Here is a 16118-nt window from a genome sequence, read left to right as displayed (position 1 = left end):
GCATTTCTTTTAGCCTTTGAAATGTCTGACAAACATGCATTTCAAACCCTGTGTTCCTCTTGTGAAATGTCCTCAGGGTGTGTCAGACTTGTATTTAAATGACATTTCACTGTAGGTGGTTGAGGCCAAACACTTCTACAAATATCTTTTTGTGAGAGTGTGTGTAAATAGCAGAATTTTAAATATAATGCTGGTGTGTTTGACTGACTGCTTTTTGTGCTGTAGGTCAAACATCTTTGAGCTTCGCGGGGAACAGTTACATCAAATACAGAGTGACGGACAGTGATAAGAGCAGAGACATGAAGCTGGGCTTGAAAATCCGAACTCTGCAGAGCCAGGGTGTCATCATGTACACGCGCGCAGACCCCTGCACGTTGCTCAAGGTAACTTGTCGATATAGACACACATTTTAATAATTTATGGAATTTGAAATATCTAGTTTTAGTAAGTAATTGCTGATGGGTAGGCCCACACAGAATCTGTGCACACAGAAATACACAGATTTCCACATATTTTCACCCCATCATCGAGTCTATTTTTTTACTTGTGTGAATGTGTGTATATTTAAATTTATTCATTTTTTTAATGAATTTTTGTCATAAAATCGACTAATATGAAAGTGTTCATTTTATTTATTTGCAATACAGTTTGTAAGTAATATTTTCTGTCTTTTAGTAGATAAATTATATGAGAGATTTGCTTTGTTTACCAAATAAATGCATAGATTTGCTTTGTAAATGTTAAATAAAAGTTAAAGCAATTATTTTTTTATTTCATGTATTATTTAAAATGTAGTTATTATTTACAAAACTCCCAAAATAATTCCACATAAATGTGCAGATTTATTACCAAATTCTCAGCAGAAGAAGCAAAAAATGTCAGCAGATTCTGTTTGGCCCTAGTGATGGGGAGTCGACTCTAAACGAGTCAAATTGGTTATTGATTTTGTGTTGGAAATCACTCACTTGTTCACTACACCGCACTACAATAGACTTGCCTTGTTTCTAGGTTAAATATCTAAAACATCTCAAATAAAGAAGCATTCACTAGACCAGTGTTTCCCAACCCTGTTCTTGGAGGCACACCAACAGTACATATTTTGGATGTCTGCCTTTTCTGATTCATTTCAGGTTTTGGGAAACACTAATCTAGACAAGCAAAACATATTGTCTTGTTTTAAGAAATAAGATGGCATTGAGGTTAGCAAAATAAAAATAAAAAACTAAACAAAATCATTGGTTGTTTTTCATGTTGACATACTGTAAGATTTTTTTGATTACTTGATTGGCAGATTATTTAACTTGTTTTAAGGAAAAAAACTCCCTTCATTTTGACATTATTTCTTAAAACAAGATAAAAAATTTAGTTTGTATAGAAAATACTTCTTGATTTAAGAATTTTTAGATATTTTGACTAGAAAAAGACAAAAAATCTAAGTAAGAAAAGCATTTTATTTGCAGTGTATGACCAGTGTTTCCCAACCCTGTTCCTGTAGTCACACCAACAGTTGATATTTTGGATGTCTCCTTTATCTGACCCATTCATTTCAGGTTTTGGAGTCTCTTCTAATGTTGTAATGAGTTGATTTAGGTGTGTTTTAGTAGGGAGAGGTTGAAAATGTGAAAGTGTGTTGGTGTGCCTTTAGGAACAGGGTTGGGAAACACTGATCTAGACAAGCAAAAAATATTGTCTTGTTTTAAGAAATATGCCATTGAGGTTAGCAAAATAAAAAAAAATAAACAAAATCATTGGTTTGTTTTTCTTTTTGACATTAGATTATTTTAGTAACCCGATTGGCAGATTATTTAGCTTGTTTTTAAGGAAAAATTCCTTTTATTTTGACATATTATTTCTTAAAACAAGACAATATTTTTGTTTGTCTAGAAAATGCTTCTTAATTTAAGAATTTTTAGATATTTTGACTAGAAATAAGACAATTAAATTGAAGTAAGAAAAGCATTTTTTGCAGTGCAAGTAGTACATGGCGTTTGGATGCCACACCGGCTGCATTTCAAAAAAATTGCTAAGCAAAGCAATCAGATTCTGACTGCAGTGTTTGAATCTGGTCAAATACTTTGGAAAAAGCAACTTTGACCTTGTTTGTACCCTTATAGAAAACAAAATGATTAGAATTCCTGTAGTGGAGCCGCATGACACTTCCGGTGTCTGGTCTCCAATGTGCATAGATATGGATATTGGTTCTTAAAGGGCAAAACTTGGGATCTCAAATAGAGTAATTTTGCAGTCCTGTGGCTGAGTAGAAAGTCTTTCACAACCCGTTGTGATCTTGTGGTTGGGGATCACTGTTCTTTGGCATTCTGAATACTCATCAAGTTGGACAGGTGGAGATAATTATTGGTCATAATTACGTTTTACTGTTGAAAAGTACAGTTAACCTTAATTTGCGCATTGCAACTATCATTCACCTATTCAGATGAGGCACTTCTCAGATCTCAAATCATGAGTTCTCTTTGTGCTTGAGGTTCAATGTTTAAATAATAAAAACCGAATGAATTTAGTTTGAGCAGAAGTAATGACATAGAGATTCACCGACTGACATGCAGCACACGTCACTTTCATTTTCATATGAAAGCATCCCTAACTTTAGTGCTCACTGATGGGACATTGACTTATGAAGAGCCTTGTTTCAGTGCATGGATATACATTCAAACACAGAGACAGTTTAGAGAGTTATTAAAGGAATGGGGAAAATGCTAAATACAAATTTTTTTATTTAAATGCAAACCGGAAAACACAATTTCCATATGCATATCGAACCATAGAGATTGTACTGAAAGATTCAATATTATATGGAGTTTTGAGTCTCTCTAAAGTCTCTTATTTTTCTTGTAAAGTGATTAAGTTCGACTCCGAGACTGATATTTGGTGTTATACAACTAAATGTTGAGCCCCCATTATCATCACATAAAATGTTACCATGAAAACGCAGGGCAAATATCTATCACCTATCTATCACCTATCTATATAGCTGTTCTTTAAGCATGAACTTCTTATTTTTGCTGTTAATATAAATGCAAATATACATCCTGAATTAAACCGCCCTGAATTATACTTTTATACATTTGTTCAAAATTTCCTGCCATGTAGCTTGGTCACACTTTATTTTGTTGGTCAGTTTGTTAAATTTTAATTGCATCTACATGCAAACTAATTCTCATTAGATTATAAGTAGACTGTTGGGATTAGGGTTAGTATAAATTGACATGTACATACAAAGTTTCTTATAGTAAGTTAATGTCTGTTGAAGAAGCAGTATCAACAGATATTAAGCAGTCTACTAACACCCAAATTGACCATCAAAATAAAGTGTTACCTGTAGCTTATAATTAAATTTTTCATTTGTAGCACACTTGTGTGTCCCATTTCTAAACCATGTGGACATTTGTGTATTTCGGTTACATAACCATAGAACTGATGCCCTTAAATGACATTTTCATATACCATTTGCTAACAATCATGTATAAGAGCCTTGGAAAGGGAATTATTTAACGACTTTAACTAGAAAAGTCTTCCAAATGGCGTTCACTTCATATAATGTTTAAAAGATACTCTTTTGACATTTACCCAATGTGTTTCCTATAGTAAGTGCTGTATTACTTTAATATAGGGAACAATTCTCACTATTAACTACTAGCTTAAAAACTTGCTTATTAATAACATATTGTCTGTTTATTAGTACTTATTAAATACATACATATCCTGCATGATCCTATTCTACACCCCTAATCCCACCTCTCAAATATTAGAAGATTATTGAGGCAAAACGTTTAGTTTAGTTTTCTTAATAGTAAGAATTGCACCCTAAAATAAAGTTTGACTAAGTGTTTGTGTGTTCATTCAGATTGAGGAAGGGCGCCTGTGGTTCCAGATGGACTGCGACAACAGACTGGACATCCTGGGCATCTCTGGTCGTCCAATCAATGACGGGTCGTGGCACAGTGTGACCCTGGAGCTGACCAGCAACTATACTCTTCTTTCTCTGGACGACAGCTATGTGGAGCGCCGGCGCTCTGCACGAGCCCCTGTCCGCATCTGGCCCTTGGCTGCAGACGCATCGCTCTTCTTTGGGGCTCAGGTGTTGCATGGACCAGTGGGTGGAGGCGGTCAGAGGCCCCCACGGGTGCAAGAAGGCTTTCAGGGGTGCCTTGGGTCCCTTATGCTCAATGGAAATGAACTCCCTTTACAAAATAAAAGGAGCCGCTATGCAGAGGTAGCTGGACTGAGTGACGTCAAGCTCGGATGTGTTTTATATCCTGATCCCTGCCTCGGAGGACCATGTCAGAATGGAGCTGCTTGTGCAAAGATGCCCTCTGGTGGTGAGAAATAGAAAGTGCATAAAACTGAGTGTGTTAGTGTGCACATTCTTAAAGGTAGAGTTCATCATAAGATGAAAATGTTCTTTTAATTTACTTCCAGATCATTCAAGATAAAGATGACTTAAAAACAAAAAAAACCCGAAACTGCTGAATCTGTGGTCTTTGGTGATTCTTAAATTAGAAGGAAGCTATTTTTAAGATAAAAAAATTAAGAAAAAACAAAACAAAACACATAGATCTTATAAAGTGAAGTGATTGATCTATGCAAGAAAATTAAAATTACTTCAAATAATATTTACGGTGGCCGAGAGGTTTTACGGTGGCCGAACACATTTTTAAAAAACATGCTGCATTTTTTCACAACACAAACATTTTATGAAAACTTGCTGCGTTTTTTTACAAGACAACGTAAATGTTTCAAGGAGACCCTAAAACGTGACAGAACTGACTATTTAGGGTAAGGTTATTTACACAACAAAATCCTCTGAGTAAAATGGTCCCTCTTTAAATTGGGTTGATGCTACTCAAGGTAATGAGACAATGAAAGGATTAATTGGGTGATGATTAAGTACTGATGATGAACCCTACTGAAGAGAAACACAAAACTACAAATAATTTCAGTCACTGCCTTAGATGAAATCAGCTGAAACATAATACATGAAATCTCTCAAAATCTCAGCAGAGGAGCAACTCCACAAACAGCTTTACTTTTTACCAGCGAGCTTGTCCTTATTTTCAAATACTCTCTGAACTGAGTAAATTTTATACTTTTAAATTTTGCAGTGTCGGCTAATAAAATACAAAAGAAATACAATAAATTAAAATAAAATAAACAAACAAAAAAAAAACTTTCAAAGATAACCTGTAGCATTAATGAGCAATAGTCATGGCACAGCAGCGTCTGTCATGTTTTAGGGTCCCCTTGAAACATACCCATTGTGTTTCCAAGTTTTTGAGTTGTGAGAAAATGCAGCGTGTTTTATTTAAATGTGTTTGTGTTGTATTTGCAGCATCTTTTCTCAATTTGCTGGCGTTTTTTTGGAATTGCATGTGTTTTCTTAAATTGCAGTACGTTCAGCTCTCTCGGCCACCGTAAATATTAGCTTTATCCGACAGACTGGGCAAACAGTTCAAACACTGTAATGAGCGAGAGCTTCTAGTCTCATGAAGATGTATGTGTGAGCATGCACTCAGACACAAGTTCATCTATCAGAATAGAGTCATGCCTGCAAATGTAATTTATAGCAGTTGCTGCATCCTGGGCAATCGCACGAGAGAACCATTTTGGCAAAAACGTGCATTCTCGTCACCTCACAATTTTTCATTTTTGGATGAACTACCCCTTTAACCTGATCATGCTTTAGAAGCTGACAATGTACATTCTTATGGAAAATGCATTTACCTGTTGTTCTTTATTATAGTAAGGTTAAAATGACTAGAAAGTCATGAAAAAAAAATTGTTCAACCAAAAATAGTTCATTCATCCTCCAAAGACAGCAGTGATTTTGAGATGTTTAAAGTCCAGAAAAGGAACCAAAAACAGTCATGGCTGCACAATATTTTTTTTCAGCTTCCATATCCCATTCCATATATACAATATTCTGGATTATTTATTTTTAAAAAGTGTGGATTATAATTGATAATTTCACAAGTGTTTTATAAGACCTCAGACTATGAGGATTTTAAAAGTATTCAAGCATTAGTAATTGAACTGTATGTAACTTTGAACAATTCATAACAATTTATTTTGATGAACTGTTTATACAACAAAGGCTGCACAGTATTATTTTACGTTTGATTATTCAATTACTGTATACCTGAAAACAGTTAGACTCCTCAGAAAACAATAAAACAATGTTTATTTAATTTGTCGTAATTTTTTTTCATTATTGAAATCATTTATGCTTTATCTAGATTATCATATTTTATGCACTCCCCAACACAATCTTCCCAGTCAATCTAAAATGATCAATTTTTCCAAATGGTTATTCAATTCATCTGGTAAAATTATATTCATGTCGCAGAATGTTTCCAATATCTAATTTAATGTGACTTCAGTGATTGAACTGTAATCATGCAAATCACAGAACACGTTTGTGCATCAAAAACGATGTTGCCAATGTTTTCTCTTCCTCATCAAGGTGTGCATTTACTACAAGCAATACAACGTGTTGGCATTAGAGTCAGAATCGCAGAAAACTTCCATGTAGTAAACTCGCATCTGGATCTGATGAGTAACATTGTTGAATAATGTTTTACGTTTTTGTTTTTGACACACAAAAGTGTTCTCAGAGCTTCATATGATTACAACTGAAGTCAGATGAACTGTTTTGATAATGGTTCTTGACTTAATTTCTCTTAACCATTACTGTCTAATAAAGGATGAGGCATCTCTGAAGATGAATGTTTGGGATGGCATGATTGATTAATAATAGAATTTTGGTGAACTAACACTTCACAGTTAAACCAATTGTATAGCATCTATATTTAACTCTTATGTTTATATAAATCAACATATAAAAACATTTACAAGTGTGTAGGTGTGATATTTGACAGAAACATGTCCTTTTTATGGATTCAAAAGCTTCAAAGCAGGGCAAAATGTTTTGGATTAATTGAGGAGAAATATGCTATTAATGCAGGTGTTTTATTGACTTAAGGAATTGTAAAAATGTGCTGTACAGCAGAAGTAGAATTGCAATCTTGAGCCATACGTTTTCTACTGACATGCAGCAATACTTTATTTCTTTTTGAATGATTTATTGAAAATGACAAAAGAAATAGGTGGAGATAGATGCTCAAATTATTCCTTTTTGACATCACTACCAGGAGATAAACCATTTTATTAATGATGTCTTGTAAACATGGCGCATTTGCATTTTTATGAGTTATATAGTCTCGTAAACTTGGTGCACTTACATTTCTGTGCATTATCAGCATACTGGTGTGCATGTAAATGTGCACAATGAAGAGCTCTGTCTGAGAAGTTTTGTCTTGTTGTGTATGTTTCTTTAGATTTCTTGTGCAGCTGCCTGCCGCAGTTCACCGGGTCTCGCTGTGAGATGGAAGTGACGTCCTGTGTACCGTCACCTTGTCAGAACGGAGGTGATTGCAAGTCTGTTGGAAACAACTTCCTCTGTGGCTGCCTCAAAGGCTACACTGGAGTCATGTAAGTTTTGGCAGCATTTAAATCAATCTTGTGTATTTCAGATCTTGCTGTTACCGTTAATGTGTAAATCAGATCTTCATGTTTTCTCACAATAACCTTAATTTATAGTACAACATTTTTAAATAAAAACAGTTCTTCAGGATGATATGGTTTTTTATAGACCTGTTGCATACAAAGAGTACAAAGATTTGTTATAGAACAATCTTTTTTAAACTTACTAAACATAAAATATCTACAAACATTAAAATGTACAGGCTACTGACCTACATAACCTAAAATTTCAATGTACAGATGGTTGGTTCGTCAATGGTGTATTCATTTAAAAGATCATGTCTTATAATTTTGAACTGTATAAAACAATTTTTTATACAAAATATTTGCACTAAGAGAGATGTTACTGTAGATGTTTTGAAAATAAAATATAAAGTAAATAAGTTAATTCATAATGTTTAGGTTCGAGTCCCGGCTAGGTCAGTTGGCGTTTCTGTGTGAAGTTTGCATGTTCTCTTTGTGTTCGCGTGGGTTTCCTCCTTGTGCTCCGGTTTCCCCCAGAGTCCAAAGACTCAACTCAATTTAAACCAAAGTGCTATAAAAAACACATAATACATGCAAACATACAAGGAACCACAATACATAAACTCTTTTAATAAACTATAAAAAAAATAAGTGTGTTTCAGTGACATCTGAAAAGACTCCAAAGTAGGAGATGCTCTTAAGGAGAGTGGAAGATGGTTCCTATGTCATAGAGCTGCTACTGATAAAGCTCTATCACCTTGACATTTCAAGCATGATCACAGAACTGTAAAATAGAATTGATCCTTAGAGCAAAGAGATCTCATGGGTTGGTGTATATTAATTAGCTCAGAAATAAACTTAGGGGCCAGGCCAGGGAGGGATTTAAAATCATACAACAGTTTGTTGTACTGAATTCTAAAATTGATTGGTAGCCAATGTAAGGAATCCAGTGCAGGTGTGATGTGCTCTGCTTTTTTGTGCCTGTTAAAAGCCTTGCAGCTGAGTTCTGGACCAGCTGCAGACGGGAGAGAGAGACCTGACTCACACCCACATACAATGCGTTGCAATAATCCAGACAAGAAGGCATGAACAACCTTCACCAAGTCACTGAAAGAGAGGACAGACTTTGACTTGGCAATCTAATAGAGGAAAAAAAACAATTGACAACTGCATTATTTTGGCGATCAAATTTAAGCTTGACACCAAGACTTTTTACAGAGGAATGTTTTTTTCAGGAAGCAATAACAGTCATTAGAATCCAAACATTTTTGACCAAAAACAATAAAAGATATGCGCTATAGGTGAACTGAATAAACTAAATTAACTGTAGTGTATGTGTGTGAATGTGAGAGTGTGTTGGTGTTTTCCAGTACTGGGTTGCAGCTGGAAGGACATCTCCTTTGTAAAACATATGCTGGATAAGTTGGCGGTTCATTCCGCTATGCTGATGAAAAAAGGGACTAAGCTGAAGTAAAATGAATGACTGAATGAATAATGTTCAGAATTTTGGGGATTTTTAATATGTTTTGTTATCTTGGGTTTTAAACAGATATGATCATAAATACATTTACACTCACCGGCCACTTTATTAGGTTCACCTGTCCAACTGCTCGTTAACACAAATTTCTAATCAGCCAATAACATGGCAGCAACTCAATGCAGTTAGGCATGTAGACATCGTCAAGACGATCTGCTGCAGTTCAAACCGAGCATCAGAATGGGGAAGAATGGGGATTTAAGTGACTTTGAACGTGGCATGGTTGTTTGATGCCAGACGGACTGGTTTGAGCATAGAAAATGCTAATCTACTGGGATTTTCATGCACAACCATCTCTAGGGTTTACAGTGGTGGTTCTGTGGGCACAAATGCCTTGTTGATGCCAGAGGTCAATGGAAAATGTCCAGACATGTTCGAGCTGATAGAAAGGCAAAAGTAACTCAAATAACCAAATGTTACAACCGAGTTATGCAAAAGAGCACCTCTGAACACAACACATCGAACCTTGAGGCGGATGGGCTACAGCAGCAGAAGACTACACCAGGTGCCACTTCTTTTAGCTAAGAACAGGAAACTGAGGCTGCAATTCGTCCAGACTCACCAAAATTGGACAATAGAAGATTGAAAAAACATTGCCTGGTCTGATGAGTCTCATGATGATGCTATCATGTCAATATGGACCAAATTCTCTGAGAAATATTTACAGTAACTTGTTGAATCTATGCTAAGAAAGATTAAGGCAGTTCTGAAGGCAAAAGGGGGTTCAACACGGTACTAGTAAGGTGTACCTTATAAAGTGGCCAGTGACTGTGTGTGTGTGTGTGTGTGTGTGTGTGTGTGTGTGTGTGTGTGTGTGTATAACACATTTAAATATATTTTAAATTATTAATTTTGAAAGTCTAAGAAATGTGTATTTTCCAAAAGAGATTTTTGGCATTTTTTTACTCTGTTTTTACTAATTATTATATTTTGCTGTTCCAAAATGATATCACATTTTAAAAAAATATGTCTTTTTGAGTTAAAAATTGTAAAAAAAGGTTTAAATTGCTTAGGCTTTATATGTTTATTCTGTTAAAATGCAATTATGGAGTCTCATTTAACAAATCAAAACTCATTTTATGGGAGCCGTTCTTGAGCAAACAAACGGTTTAACAGTCAATTTTCTTTATGATAATTGTGTCTTTAGTGTTTAGTAAAGACTGTTTTGGGCAGCAGCACACACTTCTAAAAGTCATTATTCTTAGTGTTCAACTGCTGCTTTTTCTCTGACACCTTGATTGTTTGAACGAATGGTTCAATACTTACGTGACACTGTAAAATGGGTATGTTGTTTACTCATTTTAATTAGATCTTTACACTAATTACTCAAATCGTTTAACAGCAATCCATCACAGAAATCCCATTATGGCTTGTCTAATTTCTGTGCGGTGTAATTATTTTATTCAATATGAGTTGAATTAGAGTTGTTTCTCCACTAGAGGATGCTGTTGTTGCTTTTTTAAGCAAACCCAAATCTGAATCCAACCATCTGAGAAAACTCTGGGACCTGCATGTGTCCTTCTCCTCTTTATGCCCTTTTAAAATCATAATAAAAACCTAATTGCTTTATATAACCGCTGTATAGCTACATTCTCTGTGTCATTAAGTTATGCAATACAAACAACTCTCTCATTATGTTCTCTTACACTCGCTTGAGAGATTCCTTGAAATGTCTGGCGCTCAGAGTACATATAAAGAGTTCTCTCATCATTACATATTTGCTGTTTGCAGCGCAGTGGGGATTTCTGCTAAACGTGAAAATTCACAAAATTTTGAAGGCAACAAGAAACCGATTTCCCTGCTTAAGATCAGATAATGAGAGAAACACTAAGGCTGAGTTCACAGAAGTGCGCTGCTATTATGCATGCATGGGGTTTCATGCATTCACTATTATTTTTTATTGAGCAAGGACTCATTAAATTGATTAAAAGTGACAGTAAAGTAATGCCTTTATTAATCAGACTTCTTTAAGTTTTCAGTCTTTTGAAGGATAATGAGCAGATTCTAACTTGCAAGAACCTCTGATATTTCAACAGACATCAGTCTAAAATGATTTTTAATATAAAAACGTGACAAGTTTGCATTCCTGGATGATAAATTGATGATGATGACAGTGAAGACATATATAATGTAGCATGAAGTTCTTATTTCAAATATCTGCTGTTCTTTAAAATACCTCAAGATGTTTACAAAAATCAGTTAACAACACTATTATATCAGCATATTAGAATGATTTCTGAATGATAATCTTATTAAAATAATGATGCAAAAAATTGCCATCGTTGCCATCATAATAATACATTCATTTGAAAGCATATTACAGTAAATTAGGCAATTATATCTATATTTAGATAATAAATAGTATGCAATTAAAATGTATAACAATGCATTTATGGTTTGGTTTATACAATTTTCTGATAGTATTACTGTATTTGTACACAAACCTTACAAAGACATTGATTTGTTCCAAAGTACCTTTAAGGCAAGTCATTTCACTCAGCAGCCATCTTTAAAACTCCTCTCCTCTCCTCTCTGAAAGACGACAATACACTTGCTATACTGAAAATATTATATATTACTATATACTGAAAATACTAAATACTGAAAATTGCTATACTTGCTTTTCATAGTTTATTTTACAGACTTATAATATGCTGTTGGTCTAATGGAATTTTTCTTTTCAAAATGCCCGCCGCGCCATCTAGTGGCTGTTTCCCAAATCGCACCAGTGTGTCGCCTCTTGGCGATTCTAGGCTCTTTGCTAGTAGGCAGGGCTTTATTTGCCATATTGACCATTACAGTTTTCCCCTATTCAAAACTAGACGAGTGACATGTCTTGTCTATTCTATAGTCTTTGTTTGTTCATTTGGTTATCTTTATATTTGTTTAAAATCATCAAATTTCAAATATATATATATTGTTTAGCACCTCTATTACTTTACATATTTTATGGAACAATAAACAAAGAAGTTTAGGATATTTCAAGATGTCTAATATCTGTAGTGGAATGTCAACATAATGTCTAATACATCAAAGTAAATGTGCTGTGGTTAGGGCTGCACGATTCTGGCTAAAATGAGAATCACATTTTTTTTTTTTTTTTGCTTAAAATCAAGATCATGATTTTCTCACGATTCTATAAAAGTAAAATAAACCTTAATATGAGTAGGCCTACTAGGCCATTATTATAGTTATTTCTCAAACATATGGTAAAACAATAATAATATTATGTGTATTGTGTAGGTCTAATGTTGATTAAAATGCAAAATGTTGTATAGACTTGAAATGGTGGACTTGAACAGACTTTAAATTTGTCTTGGTCATTATTGCACAGTAACGTCAAGTTCAGACTGCATGATTTTAGCCCCGATTTTGTTTTTTTCAATTTTTTCGGCGATAGGTTTTGATAAATCGCAGACAAATACGTGAAATCACAGGCAAATTGGTGCTCGTGCACGCGAGTAACAATCACACAGTATAAACTATCAAAGACACAATCTGAGAGAATCGCAAATGAGTCGCCGACACCCGTGAGATATTTGGCATGCTAAATATCTGGAGCTGTTGGCGATTTAAATAATGCCGTGTGAAATGAGGTCTGATTGAAAATAACATTAATGATCACCTATAGCCAATGAGAAAGCAGCATTTACTACTTTGAGTACCTGCAGGCCAGCGGGAGGTTGGGGGAGAAGTTAAAAGCGCTCATTTTCAGTTAATTTGGACCCAAGGAATTGAGGAAAAAATAATGAAAAATTTGGCAGGAGCACCATGTCTGTTTGACATGTCATCTGAGCAATACGCACAACCCGATCGAAAAATAAAAAAAAGTTTGAGAGTAAATGCTCCTTTCAAAGCCAGGTGAGCCACGGTTAGCAGCTTACGTCACTTGTGATTTTATGACCGCGAATACAGCATTACATGAAGAGAGAAATTAATAATATTATTATTATTTTTGGGTGAATTATACCTTATAAATACAGTATGTGACTGTTTCAACACCATTTGGAAATGTCCACGTTGCTGAGCTACGTATACAAAACAATGTGAAGGCAATGTGCAGCCGTCTTTGCTTCTCTCCTGAACATGAAAATATGATTGGCAGAATCGTAGAAATGCTGGATTAAGATCATCTAGGGCAGGGATGGCCAGTCCTGTTCCTGGAAATCTACCCTTCCTGCAGATTTCAGTTGCAACCCTTATCAAACACACCTGTCTGTAATTATCAAGTGGTTTTCAGGTCCTAATTAATTGGTTCAGGTGGGTTTGATCAGGGTAGAAGCTGAACTGTACAGGAAGGTAGATCTCCAGGAACAGAATTGATCTAGGGGCTCGAATCGAGATCGCAATCTTTTTTTAGATTAATCGTGCAGCTCTAGCTGTGGTGTTTTCATTTATGAGAACTGTATCACATTAAATAGAATGCAGTATAAACAGGAAGCTATCACTTACTTTCCAACAGCCTAACATGAACACATCCTTCTGTCCACAGATGTGATGAGGATGTGAACGAGTGTGAGAGAGAGGAGTGTGAAAATGGAGGAAAGTGTGTCAACACATTCGGGGCCTTCTACTGTAACTGCAGCACAGGCTTTGAGGGTCAGTTCTGCGGGCAGCCGTCGCTAGACAGCCTGGACACTGAAGCCTTGTCATACGTCGGACCGGGAGAGATCATCGGCATCGGCGTTTTGCTGTTCGTTGTTTTGGTCTTGTTGACCCTACTGGCCGCCTTTCGTAAAAAAGTCCTCCGGAAGGACTGGAGCCGAGGAGAGGCAGTGGGCATCTCCACAGAGACCAACTACATGCTGCATAAGACCAGCATCGGAGCTGAGGGAATTGAGTTCAAATCTGTACGAGTCAGTGGCGAGTGTCGCACTAGCTTGTACCGAAATGACAGTACAGGAGGGCCACCGCAGGTCATGGTGCGTCCCACAGCCTACACACTTCCCCAATGCCAGGGCATCCCCCGAGGGGAGATAGAGAAGGCTGATGGAGGCCTGGCCACCCTTTGCTGCCCTCCACAGATGAGCACCTTCCAGCCGGATCTGCCACACATCCTTGGGATGCCAAGAAGAGGTGTAGCCATCTGCAGTGTGGCACCCAATCTACCCCCATCACTGTCCCCAAATCCATCCGAACGCAGTCCAATCCGCAAACCTCCCTGGGAGGAAGAGGAGGATGACGACGATGAAGATGATGACGACAACAACACGGAGCATAAAGTCCGAGCTCTGGAGTGGGAAGGCAGAGGTTATCAAGTGGATGGACAGGAAGCTTACAGAAGTGGGGGTAAAATTGTGGCACACATACACGAACACACACTCTCCACTCATCTCAGATCAAACGGAGGCTGACAAACTGCAGCGAAAGCAATTTCAGCATGACCCCCTAACACCCCATGGCCAATTAAATGTCAGCCTTTGTGTGGATGAGATGCAGATATACACTGGTCTCCATTTGCGCAATACCATCACACAATAACGTTTGATGGAGTGTAATTACCTTAGAGATAATATTAGGCTTTCACATACTTTCCACAACCTGATAAATGCTATACATTATGAGCTAATCACAAACAGTGCTTGTAGGTGCGTGTTCATAATAAATACAGATAGGCTGGCTGGCTGGCTGAATGACTGATTGATTGATTTATTGATATATTTGCAGTGTTGAAGAAAGTTTCCTTTGAAAATGATGCATTACAATATTGAGTGCCCAAAAAGTAACTAGTTACATTGCTTTTGAGTTACTTTCTCTTACCTGGCTAAGGCTTGATCTCTTTCATAACTTGAAGTTTTTTTCTTCTTTTTTTAATAAGAGGCTCTGCATTTTACAACACACTGTGTAACCTATACGCCCTAATTTTTCAGCAAAAATAATAATTTTGAACAGTTATCTTCTGAGAACTTCCAGATTCCCAAGCTCTACATGCCGTATATACAGATCACAATGTTTAAAGCAATGTGTTTGCTATTTAAGTACTTTTTGTCTTTATAGTTAAGTACAATCATTGCCCATTGAGACAATTGCTTTTTCCTTTTTTCCGATGTGTTCAGAATAATGAGAATACTTTCATCATAGAAATGTAAAAGCTCTGGTCTACCTCTTGTTTCCAAAGGTAGCAAATTCTATTGAGTGTGTGATTCAATGTGACTACGATGATTTTAATTCAGCAAATTATTTTTTAAAAGCAAATTATTTAAACTAAAATAGTAACTCCTGTTTTTACTTTTTTTCTCCTTAACCCCTCACTGCTCCTATTGCCTAAGTATAGAAAGAAAAAAAAAACAACGCGTGTCAAGCCATGAGAACCGAACTGAACCAAACCGAACCAAACCGAACCGAAAATCGTGTTAAAAAAACGAGGTGTTTATTGAACCGTAGACTAACTGTATTGTCCCTTGTGTAAACACGAAAAAATATATATATGAAAAAAAAAAAAAAACTAAGTTATATATATATATATATATATATATATATATACATATATATATATATATATATATATATATATATATATATATATATATATATATATATATATATATATATATATATATACATATATATATATATATATATATATATATATATATATATATATAAAATTATTATTATTATTATTATTATTATTATTATATATTAAAGCATTAGCTTTCAGCTTGACCAGGGACTCATAAATTGTTTCACAGCAGAGCACATTATACTAATCAGAACCATCTGCCATGCTTTATTGTTGCAGCCTTCAAAATAGGCCAACAGGAGCCTTTTTGTCTCATAAAATATTTAATAGTGTGCCCATGCAGGTTGGCAGCTTGTACATATTGAGAGAGTGATTATTACACCTCCACTTGTGGAAACGTGTTACTTGCATCACAAAAACAGATGTTTTTTTCTTCTGCACATTGAGTGCTCAAGTGGATGACCTTGGTCTTGTTAGTGTTTTCTTTAAGCAGAAAGTCATTGGTCATAGACTGCTTGTTGGATATAACAGCGTTTACTGTGGTATAAATATAGGACAGATAATATTGCTTTTGCACTTTAACAGATTTGATCGTGC

At 35.6% G+C, this 16118-nt stretch overlaps 1 protein-coding gene across 3 annotated transcripts in view; it reads left to right on the top strand.

Moving 5' to 3' along the window:
* fat3b (FAT atypical cadherin 3b) overlaps window positions 1-16118 on the top strand; it is a 114095-nt gene that overhangs the window by 78590 nt on the left and 19387 nt on the right. For all 3 annotated transcript variants that reach the window (XM_017358051.4, XM_017358050.4, XM_009305303.5), the window contains exons 23-26: window positions 226-383; window positions 3863-4337; window positions 7353-7506; window positions 13551-14347. In XM_017358051.4, the coding sequence (XP_017213540.3) occupies window positions 226-383; window positions 3863-4337; window positions 7353-7506; window positions 13551-14347 (1584 nt within the window). The remainder of the gene's footprint in view (window positions 1-225; window positions 384-3862; window positions 4338-7352; window positions 7507-13550; window positions 14348-16118) is intronic.

This window comes from Danio rerio, chromosome 10, assembly GCF_049306965.1.
Source record: "Danio rerio strain Tuebingen ecotype United States chromosome 10, GRCz12tu, whole genome shotgun sequence".
In the NCBI taxonomy this organism is placed as follows: Eukaryota; Metazoa; Chordata; class Actinopteri; order Cypriniformes; family Danionidae; genus Danio; species Danio rerio.
This window is presented reverse-complemented; position numbering and strand designations above follow the sequence as displayed.